Genomic DNA, 17564 nt, shown 5'->3' on the forward strand with positions numbered 1-17564 from the left:
CTCCCTTCCCTTCTTACCCTTCTCCATCTGTCAGTGGATCTGCCCATCTATCTTCTTGATTTCCCTCCCTCTTTACTCCATCTGTCTGGGAGGGTGTCCATCTACCCCCTGGATCCTCCCCCTCCCCCTTCCCTTCCAACTTCTGTCGAGGTCATAAGGGGGAGATATCCTTCTCCCTCCACCTCCCTCTCTTATCTCAGAGCCTCATTCACTCTCTTCAACTCCATTATTTTCTTATTTTGCTCCTGTCTCCATCATATTTTTTTCTTTGGTGTCCTCATTCACTCTTTACTCCGTTATTTTCTTATTTTGCCGATGTCTGCTCCTTATTTATCTTTGGTTTCCACACTCTCATGACACCCCCCACCCCCGTCCCTCTTGCTCGGCGGGCGGGTACACTGCGTGGGTGCTGTGGGTCGTGCGGGGATTATGTACACACTGAGTCGTGATGGGTCGTGCCTCCGTGTCGTTATTGAGTTGTCCGCGCCCGCATTCTGATCCCTCCTCCCCCTGGTCATCCTTCTGTGCCTCCCTTCCCCTTCCTCTTCCCCTTCCCCTTCCCCTTCCCCTTCCTCTTCCCTTCCCCTTTCCAGTACCCCTCTTCCCCTTCTTCTTCCCCTTCCCAGTATCCCTCTTCCCCTTCCCTCCTGCCTGCGCCGCGTAAACAATTCGACTGCCACAGGGTGTTGTCAGCGAGGAAGCTGTTACAAATGCAATAGCTACAGCTGCGGTGGTTGCGACGTTGGGAGACAGCGATAGGGACTGATAGTGGTCGGGGTATGAAAGGCAGCGGCGACGGCGGTGGGGGTGGCGGCGGCGGCGGCGGCGACGGCGGCGACAGCGACGACAGAGGGATCACCAGAATATTTTCAGCGAAGGCGACCCAAAGTCCTAGTCTGAGTCTCGCAGACGCCAGGCGTCAAAACAATAACAAAAGATAAATAAATGGAATTTGGAATAGAAAACGGGAAGTCCTCATTCCGCTCTTACTCCCTACGGCCATTATCTGAAATGAGAGTGAGGGAGAAAGGAATCAGCTGATATTGACATCCGCGTTCCGAGTCCGTAGCCGCTCCTTCGCCGTCGAAATCGCTCACGCACACGGCCCTCTGTTTATGACGTGGCGAGAAGTATCTGATTCAGGCGACTGGATTATCCCGTTTGAAAGGCCTGTTTCCTTCGGGGCTTACGAAGTCAAATGCGCAGGCAGGCACACCTTCGGGATTATTGGCCGAAGGAAGCAAAGGCCACTCGCTTCGTGCAACTACTTGGCCCGTCCTCGCCTCCTTTGCTGTGTCCCTTTTAGCCTTCTTGACCCTTTTCTCGTCTGCTCTTTATTGATCTTTTCCATCTCTCCTCTTTCTATTTTTTCTTCGCTGTTCTATCTCATTTCTTTTCCTGTCGCACCCTCTCTCCTCCCTCTCTCTTTACTTATCTTCCTCTCTTCCTTTTTCACACTCTACCTATCTATCTCCTCTCTCTCTCTCTCTCTCTCTCTCTCTCTCTCTCTCTCTCTCTCTCTCTCTCTCTCTCTCTCTCTCTCTCTCTCTCTCTCTCTCTCTCTCTCTCTCTCTCTCTCTCTCTCTCCCTCCCTCCCTCCCTCCCTCCCTCCCTCCCTCCCTCCCTTTCTGTTTCACATGCACATGCGTGACGAATACACACGCGTGCGCGCGCACTCACGGATTTGTGTGTGTGTGTGTGTGTGTGTGTGTGTGTGTGTGTGTGTGTGTGTGTGTGTGTGTGTGTGTGTGTGTGTGCGTGCGTGTGTGTGTGGCTGTGCGTGCGCACGTGCGCGTGCGCTGCAAGTAACGTGAGTTTTATGTTGTTCTGGTAAACACATTCAGTATTTTCTTGTTTTTGTTTCGTCCGGTGTATTTGTTTGATTCCACTTCTCCTCTCTTTTTAAATCTACTTTTCTCTTTGTATTTCTTACTGCGAGATTTGGATATGCCAAAAGGAAGGGGGAGGAGAGAGAGAGAGAGAGAGAGAGAGAGAGAGAGAGAGAGAGAGAGAGAGAGAGAGAGAGAGAGAGAGAGAGAGAGAGAGAGAGAGAGAGAGAGAGGAGTACAGCAGAAGAGGTGGGGAAATTCATGTGTTTGGGCTCTATGCTTTAACATTCTGGCCTTTGTTTTGGTTCTTTTCTGGTCGTAGTTTCATGCTGCATTATTGCAGCTTTTTCACTTTCTTTAGCTGGAGAAATCTGTTTTTTTTTCATGCGTTGATCTTTTGTTCAGGTGCGTCTTAGTGCGTGCGTACGTTGGTGTTTGTGCGTGCGTATGAAGGGCAGCAACGGCGTGATAACAGCCAGGTCATTACGTGGCTAAATGCGGAAAAGACCTCAATTCTTTGCAATATTGAAAAAAGGCGATTGAATTCGAATTCATCCTAATCCCATTAGGGTTCAAGTAGCGTTAGGATGGTGAAGCGCTGAGCAGGACCTCCAGTGGCACCCCCCCCCCCCTCCCCGTGTGCTCCGCCTCGTGTAGTTTCGTGATGTTGGAGAATGAGTTGGACCGCTCTTCTTCCAGCGTTTACTACGACGGGACTCTTGTGAAGCTGTATTGACCCGCGCGTGTGTGGCCGAGAGGTGAAGGAAAATAAGAAAAAGAGAGCGAGAGAAAGAGAGAGAGAGAGAGAGAGAGAGGAGGACAGTGTCAAAAAGAGAGAGAGAGAGAAAGAGAAGTGAGGGAGAGGGAGGGAGAGCAAGAGGGGATTTCTATAGATATAGAAAGGAGATTGGAAGGGAGGTCTAAGCGAGAGAGAAGGAATTTCGAGGAAGGGGGCTCAGGAGGAAGGAAAGTCGGCTGGACGGGTCTAGGCGGCGCCGTCGGATGGTGTGGCGGTGTCAACACGGGGAGAGTGCCACTAGACGGTGCCAAGTGTAGGCCCGCTGATCCTTCGGACTCGACCTTAATGCCATCAAACAGTGGTCCTCTCTCGCTGGAGGAGCAGGAGGAGGAGGAGGAGCCGAGGTCGAGGGTGTCCGCCGCCACGACCCGTGTTGGCGCGCCTTCCGCCTCCCGTGGCCTCCGTTGGAATCGCCCCCTCTTGACGACCTTGGGAAGCTCCCCTCCCTAGTGCGACCGTGAAAACCTGACCCTCGCCTTCGCCTCTCGCGCCGGCCTCGGCGAAAGGAAAAGGCAAAAACAGTGACCTTGAGTGATCTTAACGTGGATGGCTTTCGAAGAGTTTCATGGCAGGAGGAGGAGGAGCAAGAAGCGGTGAGGAGGGGCACGCATCGTTGCCCTCGTGCCACGGGTGCCCACGGCTGTAAGAGAGACTTGGGGTACTTGGAGGGTGTCCCACGGGGTACCTCGGGGGTATCCCTGCACCAGCGCCTCCCTCCAGCCATCTCTGCCTCTCTCCTCTTCCCAACCCCATTTTCCTTCGGCGTGCCATGAGTGTCACCCCACTGGCCCCCCCTTCGCCATGGGGTCAGTGTGTTGCTCCCAGAAATGCTGCAGGCCCAGAGGTGAGATTCATTTTCTAAAACCCTCTCTTTTTCAAAGCAGGGATCCTGTTCATGTACATATAATGTGGCAAACACTGTCTTTATCCTAGTGACATATGTAATTGTGTGTCCCGTGTTCACTTCTGTTATGTGTATTTGCACATTTATTTCACTTCCAAATACGTAGGAATGGGATCACATGTAATTCTCAAACTCGTTCCATGTTAAACCCGTCTTTACATTGTAAGTCTTCATCCCTGTCTACATGTACGTGGGGTGTACAAGGCAGTGCACACATTTGTGCGAAGCTGTGAGTGTCGCTTTGTGGGCGTAGGTTGCAGGTAACTCCGTGGCCGCGGTAGCGATAGAGACGGTCCGGGCTCTGGCGGAGAAGGCGCAGGAGGGTTCAGCCATGGTCACGGAGCCCTGTTAGGTCACGCCCGAGGCATCTCACGCCCACCACCGTCCCGCGCAGCCCACACTCCGTCCCGTCCGTCCAGCTGCAGCGTACTTTTCTGCACGGACGATGGAAGCGAAAGCTCCATGGGGAAGAATATTTGGCAACTTCCTCCACGTCTGTGTTTCCCGAAGCGTAATGAGGAACGTCTTTTATTGATTTGTTTAATTTCGCCAGTCGGGGTCACGATGGGGTGGATGCCGAAGTTGATGAGTGCTGGGATCGGGGCTCGTGGAAAGAGGGGGGGGGGGGCAAGGAAGGAAGAGGGATAGAGAAGGGAAGGAGGAGGAGAGGAAAAGGCGGAGAGAAGGGAGATTGGAGGGAAATGGGCGAGAATGGGAAAAAAGAGAAAAGAGAGAAAAAAAAAACAGGAAGAGAAGGAAGAACACGAAAGGGAGAGAAGGGAAAATTGAAGCGAGGAGAGAGAGAGAGAGAGAGAGAGAGAGAGAGAGAGAGAGAGAGAGAGAGAGAGAGAGAGAGAGAGAGAGAGAGAGAGAGAGAGAAGAGAAAAGAGAGAGAGGGGGGGGGGGAGAGGGAGAGAGAAAGAGAAAGAGAGAGAACCTATGTGGGCCATGATTCCTGGTGGCGTATTGGCCCCGTGCGATGGTCAGCTGGCCTCCTCTCCTTTTCGCCTCCTCTTCCCATCTCGTGTGTCCTCCCGCCCTCCCTTTCCCCTCTTTCCTTTCGTCGCCTCTGCGTAAGAGCCAGAACCTGGGGATGACTGCTATTGTTCCAGAATAATGTCGAGTCTGTTCTCTTTTGTCTTTGATTTTAGATTTCTTAGCCCTTCTTCCATTCACTGTTTATTATCGGTTTTGCTTGATTACAAATTTACCTTCCCCCACCCCCCTTTTACTCTCTTTGACCTGCACTGCGAGAGAAACTTGTAAAGAATGAACTAAAGAGAGACAGGCGCTCATGCAAAGGTCAAAGGTTAGATGTGAATATTGTAGAGCTTTGTGGTATTTATTGCTCGGTTTGTTAACGTTCGGGACTCATTGGGAGTGTAAGTTTTACTGCTGTTGTGTTGTTTCGGTTGTTGTTGGTTTGGTTGGTGGGTTGTGTAGTGATGGTTGCCATGCTTATAATGTGAGATGTATTTTTATTTATTTTTTATTATTATTAAATGCTACTAAGTTTTCTAATGTAGTTACTGTATTACTGAGTCTATTATCGTTTTAGTTACTAGCTGTATGGTACAGACTAAATAACAAGCAAGACAAAGCGCCGTATCGCCTTTCTTGATACAGTGAACTCTTTCCCCGTATTGTCCCGGCGGATATTAGCTCTGGTTTTATGCTGGTACTAAACGGCGTAGGAGGTCGATCGCCGGGCGCTTGTCAGTGGTACAAAGTGTGAAGCGAGATTGACTAGTTTCGTGTGAGGGAGGGTGTGGGCGAGGTGAGGCGAAAGGTGGGTGGGCTGGTGGGTGAGTGAGTGGGTTGTTTTGTGCGTGAAGGAAGACTTTGGGCTGAGGGGAGTGGGTGGTGGGGGGGGGGTGAATGAATGTGTAGGCGTTTTGTGCGTGAAGGAAGAGATAGGGCAGAGTGAGGGGAAAGGTGGGCGGGTGGTCGCATGGGTGGGTGGCTGGGTGTTTTGTGTGGGAAGGAAGGGATTGGGCGGTAGCGTGTGAGAGAGGGGTGGGGAAGGAGGGTGGGAAAGGGGGTAGGGATGCAATAAGCTTCGTGTTTGTATTTACATATTTTCTTTTTGCTTCTTTTTTATTATTATTATTTATTTTGTTTCATGGTTAGGAAATAGAGGGTCGTTTGTTTATTTGATAAGTTATTAGCAATTAGATTATCTGTATAATATCAACATTAATTCCCGTTGCATGTGCGTTTTAATCCCCTGTATATCAGTGTGTATATTTGCCCATGTCTGGCTGGAGATACGGACGTATACATGTGCTTGTTGGGCCCAGCTTGCCAGCGGACACACAAACCATCTACATATTAATAGATGGACCAAGCGGGAAGGATACGCAAGGATACCGAAGGATTCGGAATGATACGGAAGGATTCGGAATGCCAGAAGGACAGATAGACAAATAGACGACAGAATGGAAGTAAGTGGTAGAGCAGGTTTTATTTTGGGGCCTTGCGAGACGTGGCGTTGGTGGTAGTGGTGGTCCCTCGACAGAGCACCCACGACCACCACCAGCAACTAGTCAGTGTACCTCTGACGCCACACTCACACACACGCACGCGCGCGCCCTCGTGTTCGGCCTTCGCTCGGCCTCAGTGCTCGGTGCGGAAGAAGGGTAGTGCGGTGGTAGGCCTAAGGGTGTGTAAGGGTGAGAAGTGCAGTGCAGTGAAGTGGTGATTGCAGGAACGCCCCTTCTCGTTTTTTCAGCGGAGGAAAGGGTTAATGTAGTGTTTGGGATTATAGTTATGACGCTTTTTTACGCCTTACTCCCAGCCCACACCCAGACCCCGCAGTGCCCGGTTGCTTTGCTTGCAGTGCCAAACAGTGCCTGTGCCGGGGCAGTTGACGTGTTTGGGCTTATGCCGGAGTGCCAGTGAATAAGTGAATAGGGTCAAGTGCCAGGAGTGATACGAAGTGAGCCGAGTGGCGCAATGGCAGAAAAATCACTTCGTTGGGTATCAGTGTGGTGGCACTGGTGGCACTCGGTGACACCATGCGCTCGCGTCTTCGCCTGCCTAGATGATGCCAGCAGTAGGTGCTTGGGAGGAAAAGTCAGCCCGTGCTTGGCGTAATGCAGTGTCCGATTGGTGTGGTGATGATAGTGATAATTATAAGAACGACCAGGTGCGATAGCCTTTCGTTAAGAAGGTGCTTTCCAAGAACCATAGTCAGTGATGGTGACGATCGTGACGGAAATAGACCACTCACGCCTCGCCAGGAACAGTGAATGGTGAACGTGATGATGATAGTGAGCATGCTGGGCCCCTCCTCACGCGGCAGTGAGGCTCCCGCCAGCTCCCTCACTCGCCAGCCAACAGTGGGACGATTTAGGGAACTGCCAAGTGGGTCTTCAACTCCTCCTCGGTTATTTTAGTGCCGCTGCTGTTCAATGTTGTTGTTGATTTTGCTGTTCGTGTCGTTTACTGGGGTTACGCTTGTTTCATTTGGCTGTCGGTTTGTCTTGGGTTTATTTCTTTTATTGTCCTCCCTCTCTCTCTCTCTCTCTCTCTCTCTCTCTCTCTCTCTCTCTCTCTCTCTCTCTCTCTCTCTCTCTCTCTCTCTCTCTCTCTCTCTCTCTCTCTCTCCCTCTCCCTTCCTCTCTCCCTCCCTTCCTTCCTTCCTTCCTTCCTTCCTTCCTTCCTTCTCCCTTCCTCTCCTCCCTCTCCTCCCTCCCTCCCTCTCTCCCTTCCCCCCTCTCTTCTTCCCTCCCCCCTCCCTCCCCATTTGCGGAGATGCAGCTTCGGACGGTGACGTGTGCAGGGAGAGAGGGGAAGAGAGAAGAAGGCGAGGTGAGAAGAGGGAAAAAAGAAAGCGGAAGAGAATGGCAATGGAAGGGGGAGCAGAGAGGAGGCTATTCGGAGACCTAAGAGAAAGGGCTTTGGTTTGTTAAATTGAAGTGTTGTCACCAAGGCGTGCCATGACGTGAGGCTTTATCGTATGCACAAAGCGGAGTAGGTGGGAGAGGGAGAGGGAGGAGGAGGAGGAGGCAAGGAGAGTGAGTGAGAAGGAAAGGAGAAAGAAAGGACGAAAAGGGAGAGGGAGGGAAAAGTAGGTGGAAGGGGACGGACAGGGAGTAAAGGGAGAGAGAGGGCAGGCGGAAAAAGGGTGACGGAAAGAGAGGAGGAGGGGATAGAAGAAGAGGCAGAGGAATTGATAAGAGAGGGAAGAAAGACCCCAATAACTCTCCCCATGGGACGCACCCTCACGTCCGCCGCACCAACATGATAAAGCAAAGTGCGAATTAAATTCATTACTGTTATTATGTGACAGCATGGATGTGATTTCCTTGGTCCGTCGAGTCGGCGCGGACGCGTTTTATGTTTAGCAGATCGAGAATTTGTCTTTTTTTCACACATTTTCTTTCTACTTTCTCCATTTTTTCCCATGGCCCCCTTTTTTTTTTGCTTCTCCATATCGTCCGTTTCCCCACACCCTCCCGGGGAAAATGCGTCTCGATCTGATGTATCTGTCTGTCTATATATTTAGGTATTTATTCATCTATTTTTTTCTGTCTCTCTATCTATCTAAGTATCTATCTACCCATCTCTCTACCCATGTTAGTATGTATTTGTATCCGTAGTTCCAGTATGTGTGCGAGCGAGGACGAAGGAGAGGTCAAGCCCGCTCGGACGGCGCCCTCGAGAGATTCCTTTGCCCACATGGAGTGGGGGCGATAAGGGGGGGGGAGGGGGAGGGCAAAAGGGGCTGTCAGACTGGCGCCTAATGGAGGAGGGAGGGGGGGGGGCTGGGTGATAGTAACACTGAATAGGCGTTAGGGAGGAGCTATGGGGGTGATGCATTACAGCGGCTCTTAAGCGCGAAATAAACCAGACGAAAATTTAGAGAAAAGTGACATAAATTGTCCACAAAGGGGCGGGATGAGGTGTTGCGGTTAAAGGCACGTGTTGGGCTGGAGTGGCGGTGGCTAGAGCGTTGTTGTCTTGGCGACAAACTCGTGAAGCAGCGTCGCACAAAGCATCAGATCTCCTTTCTTCCCTCTACACTCTCCCTCTTCCCCTCCTCCCCCTCCTCCCCCTTCCCTTTCCCCCTGACTACCCATATACGCAGCAACATCACCTCACCCAGCCCTGATCTTCCCCTTCCCCTCCCTCGTCCCCTGTCACCTCCCTCCTTTCTCCTCCCTCCCTCCTTTCTCATCCTACTTCCCCCCCCTCTCGCTCCTTAGTCCCCCTCCCTCTTCTACTTCTCCCTCCCTCTCCTTCTCCTTCTTCCCCCTCCTTCTCCTTCCTCCCCTCCCTTTCCCCCTGCCCCTCCCCCTCTCTCCCTTCCCCCTCTCTGCCCTCCCCCTCCCCAACCCCAGCACGGCTGCACCCATATTAGGCTTAGAGTGCGCAGGTAGATGCAAAGGCCGTCTTTAAAGCCTTAGCCAGAGTCGGTGCAAGTGCTACTCCATGTTGAATATGGACGTCTATCTACAGGGGGAGCTGACTGGCCTTTTAAAAGGGATTTTTATCTTTTATTTTTCTTTAGTTTTATTTTCTTTGATTTCTTCTCGCTTCTTTCCTTTGTGCGGTGCGGGCTGCGCGGGGTTCGTCAGCAGGAGTGGGGCACAGGTAGAGGTTCAGATGGCGTGAGTTTAGGTGTGAGAAAGGCACACAGGTAATGTCGCACCTGCGCTCGAGCTCGGGTTACGCCAGGAGTCGACAGGTTCAGCTCGACCATTTTTAGGCTGTTGAGGCCTGTGTGACTGCAGCTCCCGGCGCCCACCGCTCTCCACGCCCACAACTGGCATAACCTGTCACTTCACTTCACTTCACTTTACAGATCCCCCCCACCCCCAACACTCACACAACCACTTCGCTCCTCTCGCTTTATTTCTTGTTTGCTCCTCCTCTTCCTCCCGCTTCTCTCTCTCTCTTCCTCTTCCTCTCTCTCTCTCTTCCTCCACCCTTACCCTTTCCTACCCCCCCCCCTTCTCTCTCCTTTTTTCTCTGTGCACCTCCATTAGGCCCACCTTTGATGCATCATCATCATCTCCCTCGTTCCCACATCCCTTAAGGCAGCCAATAAAACACACACTCTGCTGCGCATAGGTGTGAGTCGCGTTACACTTCGCCGTCACTAATATCGTACCAAGTGCTACATTTCCAGTCACGCTTCCGTGTCCCCCCCCCCCTCTCACCCCTCCCCTCGATTCCCTACCAGGCGAACATGTTTGCTTCACCCGCCTTCGTCTCTCCCTCCCTCCCTCCCTCCCTCCTCCCTCATTCACCCTCACCCTTCCCATCCCCTTTCTCAGCAGGGTACTCGCATCCCTCTCCCTCTCCCTCTCCCTCTCCCTCTCCCATTCCGCCCTCCCTCCCCCTCCCCTTTCTCAGCAGGGTACTCGTTCTTGCTTCTGTATTGTTTACCTCTGAAGTTATTGGGAACGCGGTTTTATATAAGAGCTTGTTTCTGGCGAAGGAGTGAGGGAGAAGGTGAGGATGTGAGGGGGAGAGGGGAAAGCGGAAGAAGTTGAGGAAGAGAAAATGGTAGGGATAGAGATGGAGATAGGCGGGAATAGAAATATTGGGGAGATTAGATTTTAAAATCTGCTCTCCATTACAACATTCAGTTAACGAGTTCCCTCGATTTAAAATAAGTAAAGAATTTGTCAGTGTCTGCGGCGATGGAGGCCGGGGGGGGAGGTGATGAGGGAGGGAAAGGGGAGAGCAAGGGCGAAGGAGGGAGAGGAACAGAAGGAGGGAGAGGAACAGAAGGAGGGAGAGGGACGGAAGGAGGGGAGGTCGAAAAGGGAGGACGAGGGAGGGGACGGAAGGAGCAGGGAGGGTAGGTGAAAGGGAGGGAGGGAGGGGGAGGGGGCCTGTCTCGGAGCTGGTCGTCTGTGCCACAAGATGATCATGTCTCTTCCGCGTTACGTAACTGTGACACTAAAGAGGGCATTATGTACCGCCGCTATCGCTACCTGCTTGTTGTTTCCATGTCTTTGTTTTCTCCTTTTTAAACATTTCGATTTTTTTTTATATTGTTGGTGTTCTTGGCTGTCGTTTTTATTTTGATGTTAACTCCTGTACTTTTTGCTTATTGAGTTGTTTTATTTTCTTTGTTTGTGGGCCTTGGAGTGTTGCAAAGGAGGAAGAGAGTAGAAAACGGGCAGATAAAAAGGAGACAACAGAGAAAGAATTATGAAAGCAGAACACTAGTGTCACAATTTTGTCTTATATATGCATATTGTTTGAGTAGATGTTTAGCTACAGGTGTTCAAAAACATCTTTCAGCTGTTAAAAGGCCTTGTAAGTTGTGCTGTTCGGCCGTGCTCCGTGAACATGATCATGCAAACTGCCGGAAAGAAACATGCGCCATTATGCAAAATAATTCTAGTTAAGATTTATCCCCTTGCCCGCCCTATCCGAACTCCTGTTCTCTTGTCCCGGTGTGTCATTGCGTGACGTATTTTCGTATGGGATTACAGGTGCGGATGTTTATGGATCTTCGTTGTTTCTCGCAGTTTCACGTCGTTTCGCGCTTGCTGTGGCAGGTCCGTGCTGTTTCCTGCAGGGTCTCGCAGTTTCACGTTGATTCTCGCTGGTTCACGTAGCGTCGCGGAGGGTGCGGAGACTTTTTGCGTGTATTTATTTCCGTCTCTGCGTCTCTCTCTCTCTCTCTCTCTCTCTCTCTCTCTCTCTCTCTCTCTCTCTCTCCTCTCTCTCTCTCTCTCTCTCTCTCTCTCTCTCTCTCCTATCCTCTCTCTTTCACGTCTCTTCCTTCTCCTATCTTCTGCAGTACTTTCTGATTCCTGCCCTGATCTACTTTCTCCCTGTTCCTCATTACTTCTGACTCTTCCTACCTGTTACTCTTGTTTTCCTTTTTTTTTCTCTACCTTCTCCTAGATCTCTTGCTACTCCTCCACCAGCCCTCTTTTCCACTTTCTTCCAATCTCTATCTTTCACTCTTTCGACCTTTCTCCTCCCATTCTGTCTTTCCCATCACCCTATCTTTCACTATACGAATTTCTCTTCTCCTCCCCTTCTTCCTCTTTTCCTCTTGCTCTCTTTCGCTCCTGCTCTCTTTCATTCCTGCTCTCTTTCCCTCCTGCTCTCTTTCCCTTCTGCTCTCTTTCCCACCTGCTCTCTTTCCCTTCTGCTCTCTTTCCCTTAACCCCCGGGTCTGGATTCGCTTTCATTTTTCTTGTATAGTTGCTAGATCCAGCAGACATCTTGGCACTGCGCCAAACTCCGCTCCTTTCTCCTTTGTTTGTCTGTGACTTTTCCCAACCGAGTCTGTGTGCACCTTCGTCTGTGTACGTGTTCGTGTATATGTGGATAGATAGATATATGTGTGTATGTGACACGTTAGCATATTCTTGTTTCGTTTTTTTTTTCTCTCTTTTTTTTCCTCACCAACTCCCGCTCTTCTCCCTTGCCGTTTCCTCTCCCTCCCCGTTCCCAGGCTCTCTCTCTCTCTCTCTCTCTCTCTCTCTCTCTCTCTCTCTCTCTCTCTCTCTCTCTCTCTCTCTCTCTCTCTCTCCTCTCTCTCTCTCTCTCTCTCTCTCTCTCCCTCTCCCTCTCCCTCTCCCTCTCCCTCTCCCTCTCCCTCTCCCTCTCCCTCTCCCTCTCTTTCACTCTCTTTCCATTCCCGGATTTCATGCCATTCCCTCCCTTTCTTTCTACCCTCTTCCCTTCCTTTCTTCCTCCTATCCTTTCTGCTGTCCTTCAACCCATCCATCCATCCATCCATCTATCTATCTATCTATCTATCTATCTATCTATCCATCCGCCCCATATTAGTCTCCAAACACACCACTTTACATTCTCTGTTCCAAGGCTTGTGAGATTAGATTTGTAGGCTCCGGTCTTTTAATGTTTGCATTATACGACATTCACGTTGGCCTTTTAAACTCGGTTGGTGTGTAGGTGAACAGGATTGTGTGGTATCCAAGGAGGGGATTGGATTTTTGGGGAGAATGTGAGAGACTGAGAGTGGGTTGGGTGTGCGTGGGCGGGATGAGGGAGGGGGTGGTCGTGTTGGTAACAGCCTCCTTCTTCATCATCACCTTTTTCGTCTTCTTCATCCTCTTCGCCAGCGTCTCTCCTCCCCCTCCCCCCGCCTCTTCTTCTTTCACCTCCTTCTTTTCCCACGCCACTGCCACCGTCTTTTTTTTCTCTCTCACCTCTCTCCTCCTCCTCCGCTTCCTCCTCCTCCTCCTCCTACTCCACCTCCTCCTCCTCCTCCTCCTCCTCCTCCTCCTCCTCCTCCTCCTCCTCCTCCTCCTCCTCCTCCTCCTCCTCCTTCACCCTGTGAGACTCTGAGAAAAGATCTGTAACAAATCTTCTCTCCAACGTAGACCCTCGTTCTGCTTAGCATTCCTCGCTAGGGAGATGGCTGGGACGTGCTCTCTCTCTTTCTCATTCGGCCCACACATTTTCCCACACATTTTTCGTAATGGTTGCGTTTGGTGAAGGTCGCTTGCTTTTAGAGGTGACTTTCGCAGATATCGTCCTGAACTTTTTGAAGAACGCATGCCCTGTTTAGGGATGGTGGGTGGGGGTGTGCGGTGTTAATGCTGTGTATTCTCTCTCTCTCTCTCTCTCTCTCTCTCTCTCTCTCTCTCTCTCTCTCTCTCTCTCTCTCTCTCTCTCTCTCTCTCTCTCTCTCTCTCTCTCTCTCTCTCTCTCGCTTCCCTTATATCTCGGGCCTGCACAACTTTGCTAATGCTGATGCGGATTGCTAGTTACCTGTGAGTGACGAGAGGACTTTCCCCGAGTTGTCCCTCTCGAGTGGATATTAATAGCCCAGGATGACTTTTACTGGCGTGAATTTGGCTTGTGAGGAGCAGGTGTGGATGGGGAGTGGAAGAGGAGAGGTGGAGGACGGGAGGGAGGTGGAGGGATGAGACCTGAAGAGTGTAAACACAGGGTCTAGCCTGACACCTGCGCTTGTTGCCGGGTTTTGTAAACGCGCTGGCGGCATGTGGCTACAGGTGCGAGAGCAGGTGTATTGTTGATGTTGTTTTCCGGAAATTTTCGCTGGTTTCGCTTGAATTTGACGTAGCTGGTTGGAGGTCGAGTATCGGTCTAGGATCGTACAGACTGTACGCACGTGCTTCTAGTCGTCACGGTAGTGGCTGTGCGGTTGGCATAGGGAGGCTTCGTTGTCGGCTTGGGTTGCATGCGTACACTTGTACGGGGTCGCACAAACAAAACAAAGAGAGAGAAAAAAAAAAACAGAAGCGCGTATTGCCTAGTATCGCACGCGTGTCTTCATTTTTTCTCCTTTGTATGTATTCGTGCATTCGTATGCATCTTTCATCTGAATCTGCACCCTCTCTTCGTTACCCACTGCGATAGCCGGAAAAAGAGGCGAGTGAGAGTAAAAAGTAAAACCAGAGAGAGAGTGAAAGAGGACGAGAAGAGGTGGGGAAAATCTGTGCGAGGAAGAGAGATATTCGGAGGGAGTTCTTGCTGTTATCCAACGAAGGCAGTTAGTATTCGCGGCAGAACGGAATGTTCGCTTCTTTACTGTGAATTCGCGCGTAAGTACGTGAGCGCGTCCTGTCGCTTGAGAGATCGGGCGGCGCTTGCGGAGGGGAAGGGGCGGACGGGGAAAAAGATCGCGCTCTTTTCCCCTGAAGGCATCTCGATTTTTTCTCCATTATATTTTTCCCCTTCTTTTTCATTCGATTCCTCTATTTTTACTTATAAATTCCCTCTCATTTTTATTTCACTTTTATTCTTTCGCGCGCATGTCAGCTACCTGTTTGAGACGCTGCGACCTCGTAGTAGAAAGAGTGGATAAGTAAAGAGAGGAGAGGGGAGGGAGGGGAGAAGAGTAGAGAGGAGAGGGGAGGGAGGGGGGAGAGTAGAGAGGAGAGGGGAGGGAGGGGAGAAGAGTAGAGAGGAGAGGGGAGGGAGGGGAGAAGAGTAGAGAGGAGAGGGGAGGGAGGGGAGGAGAGTAGAGAGGAGAGGTGGGGGAAGGAAGGTCAGGGAAGTTGAAGCTCAAGGGAGACAAGGGTAGGGCGTTGCCCCTCTCTCCTCTCCTCTCCTTTCGTCCTTCGCGTCTTCCAAATTCTCCTCCCCTTGTTTCTCCCATTTTGCTCTACTTCTCTCCGTCGCCTCTTCACGGCCCCCCCCCCTCATTCTCGCTGGCTGTTCTCATTTCTCGCTTTTGTTTCTTGGCCGTTTATTGCACCATGCACTCTCGCCTAATCCCTTTTGTTTCCGCCCTCGTGTAGTGTTTCCTCCTCCTTCTTTCACCATATTCATTTTTCTCCTTCGTTCTCCTCGGTCAGTGTGTGTGTGTCTGTGTCTGTCTGTCTGTCTGTTTGTCTGCCTCTCTCTCTCTTTCTCATCTTTCTCTCTTTCTCTCATTCTCTCTCTCTCTCTCTCTCTCTCTCTCTCTCTCTCTCTCTCTCTCTCTCTCTCTCTCTCTCTCTCTCTCTCGTACGAAAAATATTGTATTAGCTTTGGTTCAGTCTCCCACTGGCTCCATTCATTCCCAAGGAAGTTTTTGTGTTTGTAGATTTGCTTGTTTGTCTTCATCGTTCACGTAGGCCTAGCAGTTTATTTGTTGAAGGACAGGGTTGCTGACTGGAAGCAAGAGGGGGGGGGGGGAGGCAGCTCGTCTATCCCGTTATATCCTTAACTTTCTTATTGATCCTGCCAAGGTGGCGGGTCCTGCCGGGATGTTTGGGAGGCTGAGGGCGAGGGTGGAGGTGGGGAGGGGTGGGAGAGGAAGGGTGGGGTGGGGGTGTCCTGTGAATGTTGTGATCCTCTTCGGGGGAGCAACTTGCCTGGAAGGAAGGGATGCTGCGCTGGAGTTGGACGTGTTCGGAAGGAATGAGGGGTGAGAGAGAAACAGGAAGAGGAGGACGAAGAGAGGAAGGAAAAGGAAGAGAGAGGGGTAGGGGAGCTGACTCGGGAAGAGATGCAGTCAAAAAATTAAAAAACGAAATGATCAGAAGAAAACGTTAGTGATGGAAAAAAAAACAGGAGTTAGGAAGGGTAAAGATACGTAAAAAAAAGAAGTAGATAGAGAGGGGAAGAAGAAGAAAAGGACAAAAACACAAACAGATTTTATCAACTGAAGGCAATGTTTCTAACATTCCAATAGAAAAGCCAGCTTGCTTGTTTGTCTCTCTCTGCACATCAGTGAAATACAGATAATTGCAATATGCAAAGCCGAATCCAAACGTGAATATAGATTGCTCTATCAGCCTAGTCGTGTTGAAAGGAGGACGTGGTGGAAATGACGGTGAAGGAGAAAAAGAAGGATTTGGAATAGGAAAATAAAAGATTACCTTGGAACTAACACTGTGGGAGAGAAATAAGCCCCCCCTCCCACAGACATATGTATGTATATGCATATATATGTATACATTCATATGTATGACTGCGGCAAATGTTTTGTCTAAACGAGATCTTGTATTTCTTTAGGCTGTGCAGGTCTGAAAGTACGGCAGCGTTTGAGAAGTTCCATTTTGGCTTTTCCATGCTTTCCCATCTCGGGTTTATGACGACGTGGGTAATGTGGTGCAGGTTTTTAAAACGGAGAACTTGGTCTTGGCTTTTTAAAGGAAGATAGGGATGGAAAAGGGGAAAGAAGGAGAATAATAATAATGATAAGAAGAAGAAGAGGAGGAGGAGGAGAAAGAGGTGGAGAAATGGGCCTCTGGTTGTTAAAGGTCATCCTCCCTCCCCTGCCCCCTCCCGCCCTCGAATTTCTCCTGATTACCCTCCGGCCTCTGCTGCTGGTGTCGGCCGTGTCTGCGTCCTGCCCCTCCCCTCCACCTGTGCTCAGCTTCCTTCGCAGACATTTCTGTAGGGAGCTTTTTGGTTACCAGTTAGGGCCTCATTGGGGAAGTGGCTGTGGCTCCCTGGGACTTCTCGCTAGGCGTCCTTGGTCACGTTAGTTCTCGTGCGACCTTGTGAGTGTGGAATTGTTCGGTAGTGCTTGTTGATAGAGCGATTGGCAGTTCGGTAATGTTTCCTTTGCAGAGAACTTGCATTGGCGTTAACGCTGTGTAATTTTGCATCCTGCGCGACTGAGTTCCCATGACCGCAGAGGTGATGATGGACGTTGGCGGAGAGGAGGATGTCGAGGATCTCCGGGGCGCCCCGCGTGGCTCCCTCTCTCTGGCCCGCTCGGGGGCTGTGCCGGCCGTCTGTTGATGGCCCTGCCCCGCGCTGCTTTTCCCTCGCGTGACCTCCTTGACTAGACTTCCCCGCTCGATCGCTTCGCGTGTTGATGGCACGCGACCTGGCCTCGCCGCCGCCGTGCCCGAGAGGTGACAAAGACTCGCAGCGTGAGACCTTTGTGCCGGCCAGCGACCGAACCGCCGCCGGGAGGATGTCCCTGTTGGAGGCCATGAAGGCGTGGACACTCGGTCCATGGGCGCGGCGGCGGGACAAGAAGCGCGTGAGCGTGGCTCTATGGGGAGGCCGCCCCGTGGAGTCCGACATGTGCTCACACCTTTTGGGGACGCCGGGAATCTACCGCCGCCGCCTCTCCTCCCCGTGCGATGGCGACGTGCTGGACCTGTACACTGCCGCCGCCGCGGCAGCCGCCACGCCCTCGTTCACAAACGGACCCCCGCTGTACCATCCGCCGGCCTTCCCAGCCGGCTACACGCCCCTCGAGGATCTGCGCCCACGACGCTTTTCCGCCAAGAAAGTCGAGGTAGAGTCTGCTAATATCCTGGACGTCCCTCGTGTGGAGGTGACACCCCCTGATGACACTCCTCCAGCCTTTGCAACGGAGGACGGTCAGCAGGACTCCTTTTCCCCTTCCTGCAGTGTTGGGGACCCCGTGCCCACGCCCCAAGACGATGACGCGAATGCTGGAGGAGCGGAGGTGGTGGGACAGGAGGGGAAGGAGGAGGCGAAGGCGCTGCAAGGGCTAGAAAGCGCCGAGTGTGACGGACATTGCGTGACTGAGTGCCAACAGGACACTCTGGGCCTGGAGGGAGTCACAGATGCCCTTGCACTCATGCCCTATGATCCCCCAAATATCTCAGGAGATATAAATAAGCAAGTGCTCAGTGAGGAGGAC

The 17564-nt window shown here is 51.5% G+C and overlaps 1 protein-coding gene across 1 annotated transcript in view; it reads left to right on the plus strand.

Moving 5' to 3' along the window:
* Positions 1-6076: 6076 nt before the first annotated feature.
* The window catches only part of LOC119583205, a 40763-nt gene continuing 29275 nt past the window's right edge, over positions 6077-17564 (plus strand). The window contains exons 1-2 of the mRNA XM_037931683.1: positions 6077-6194; positions 16511-17564. The exon at positions 16511-17564 is cut by the window's right edge and continues 352 nt beyond it. Of these exons, the coding sequence (XP_037787611.1) occupies positions 16761-17564 (804 nt within the window). The 5' untranslated portion in view covers positions 6077-6194; positions 16511-16760. The remainder of the gene's footprint in view (positions 6195-16510) is intronic.

This window comes from Penaeus monodon, chromosome 17 (genome assembly GCF_015228065.2).
Source record: "Penaeus monodon isolate SGIC_2016 chromosome 17, NSTDA_Pmon_1, whole genome shotgun sequence".
Taxonomy (NCBI): domain Eukaryota; kingdom Metazoa; phylum Arthropoda; class Malacostraca; order Decapoda; family Penaeidae; genus Penaeus; species Penaeus monodon.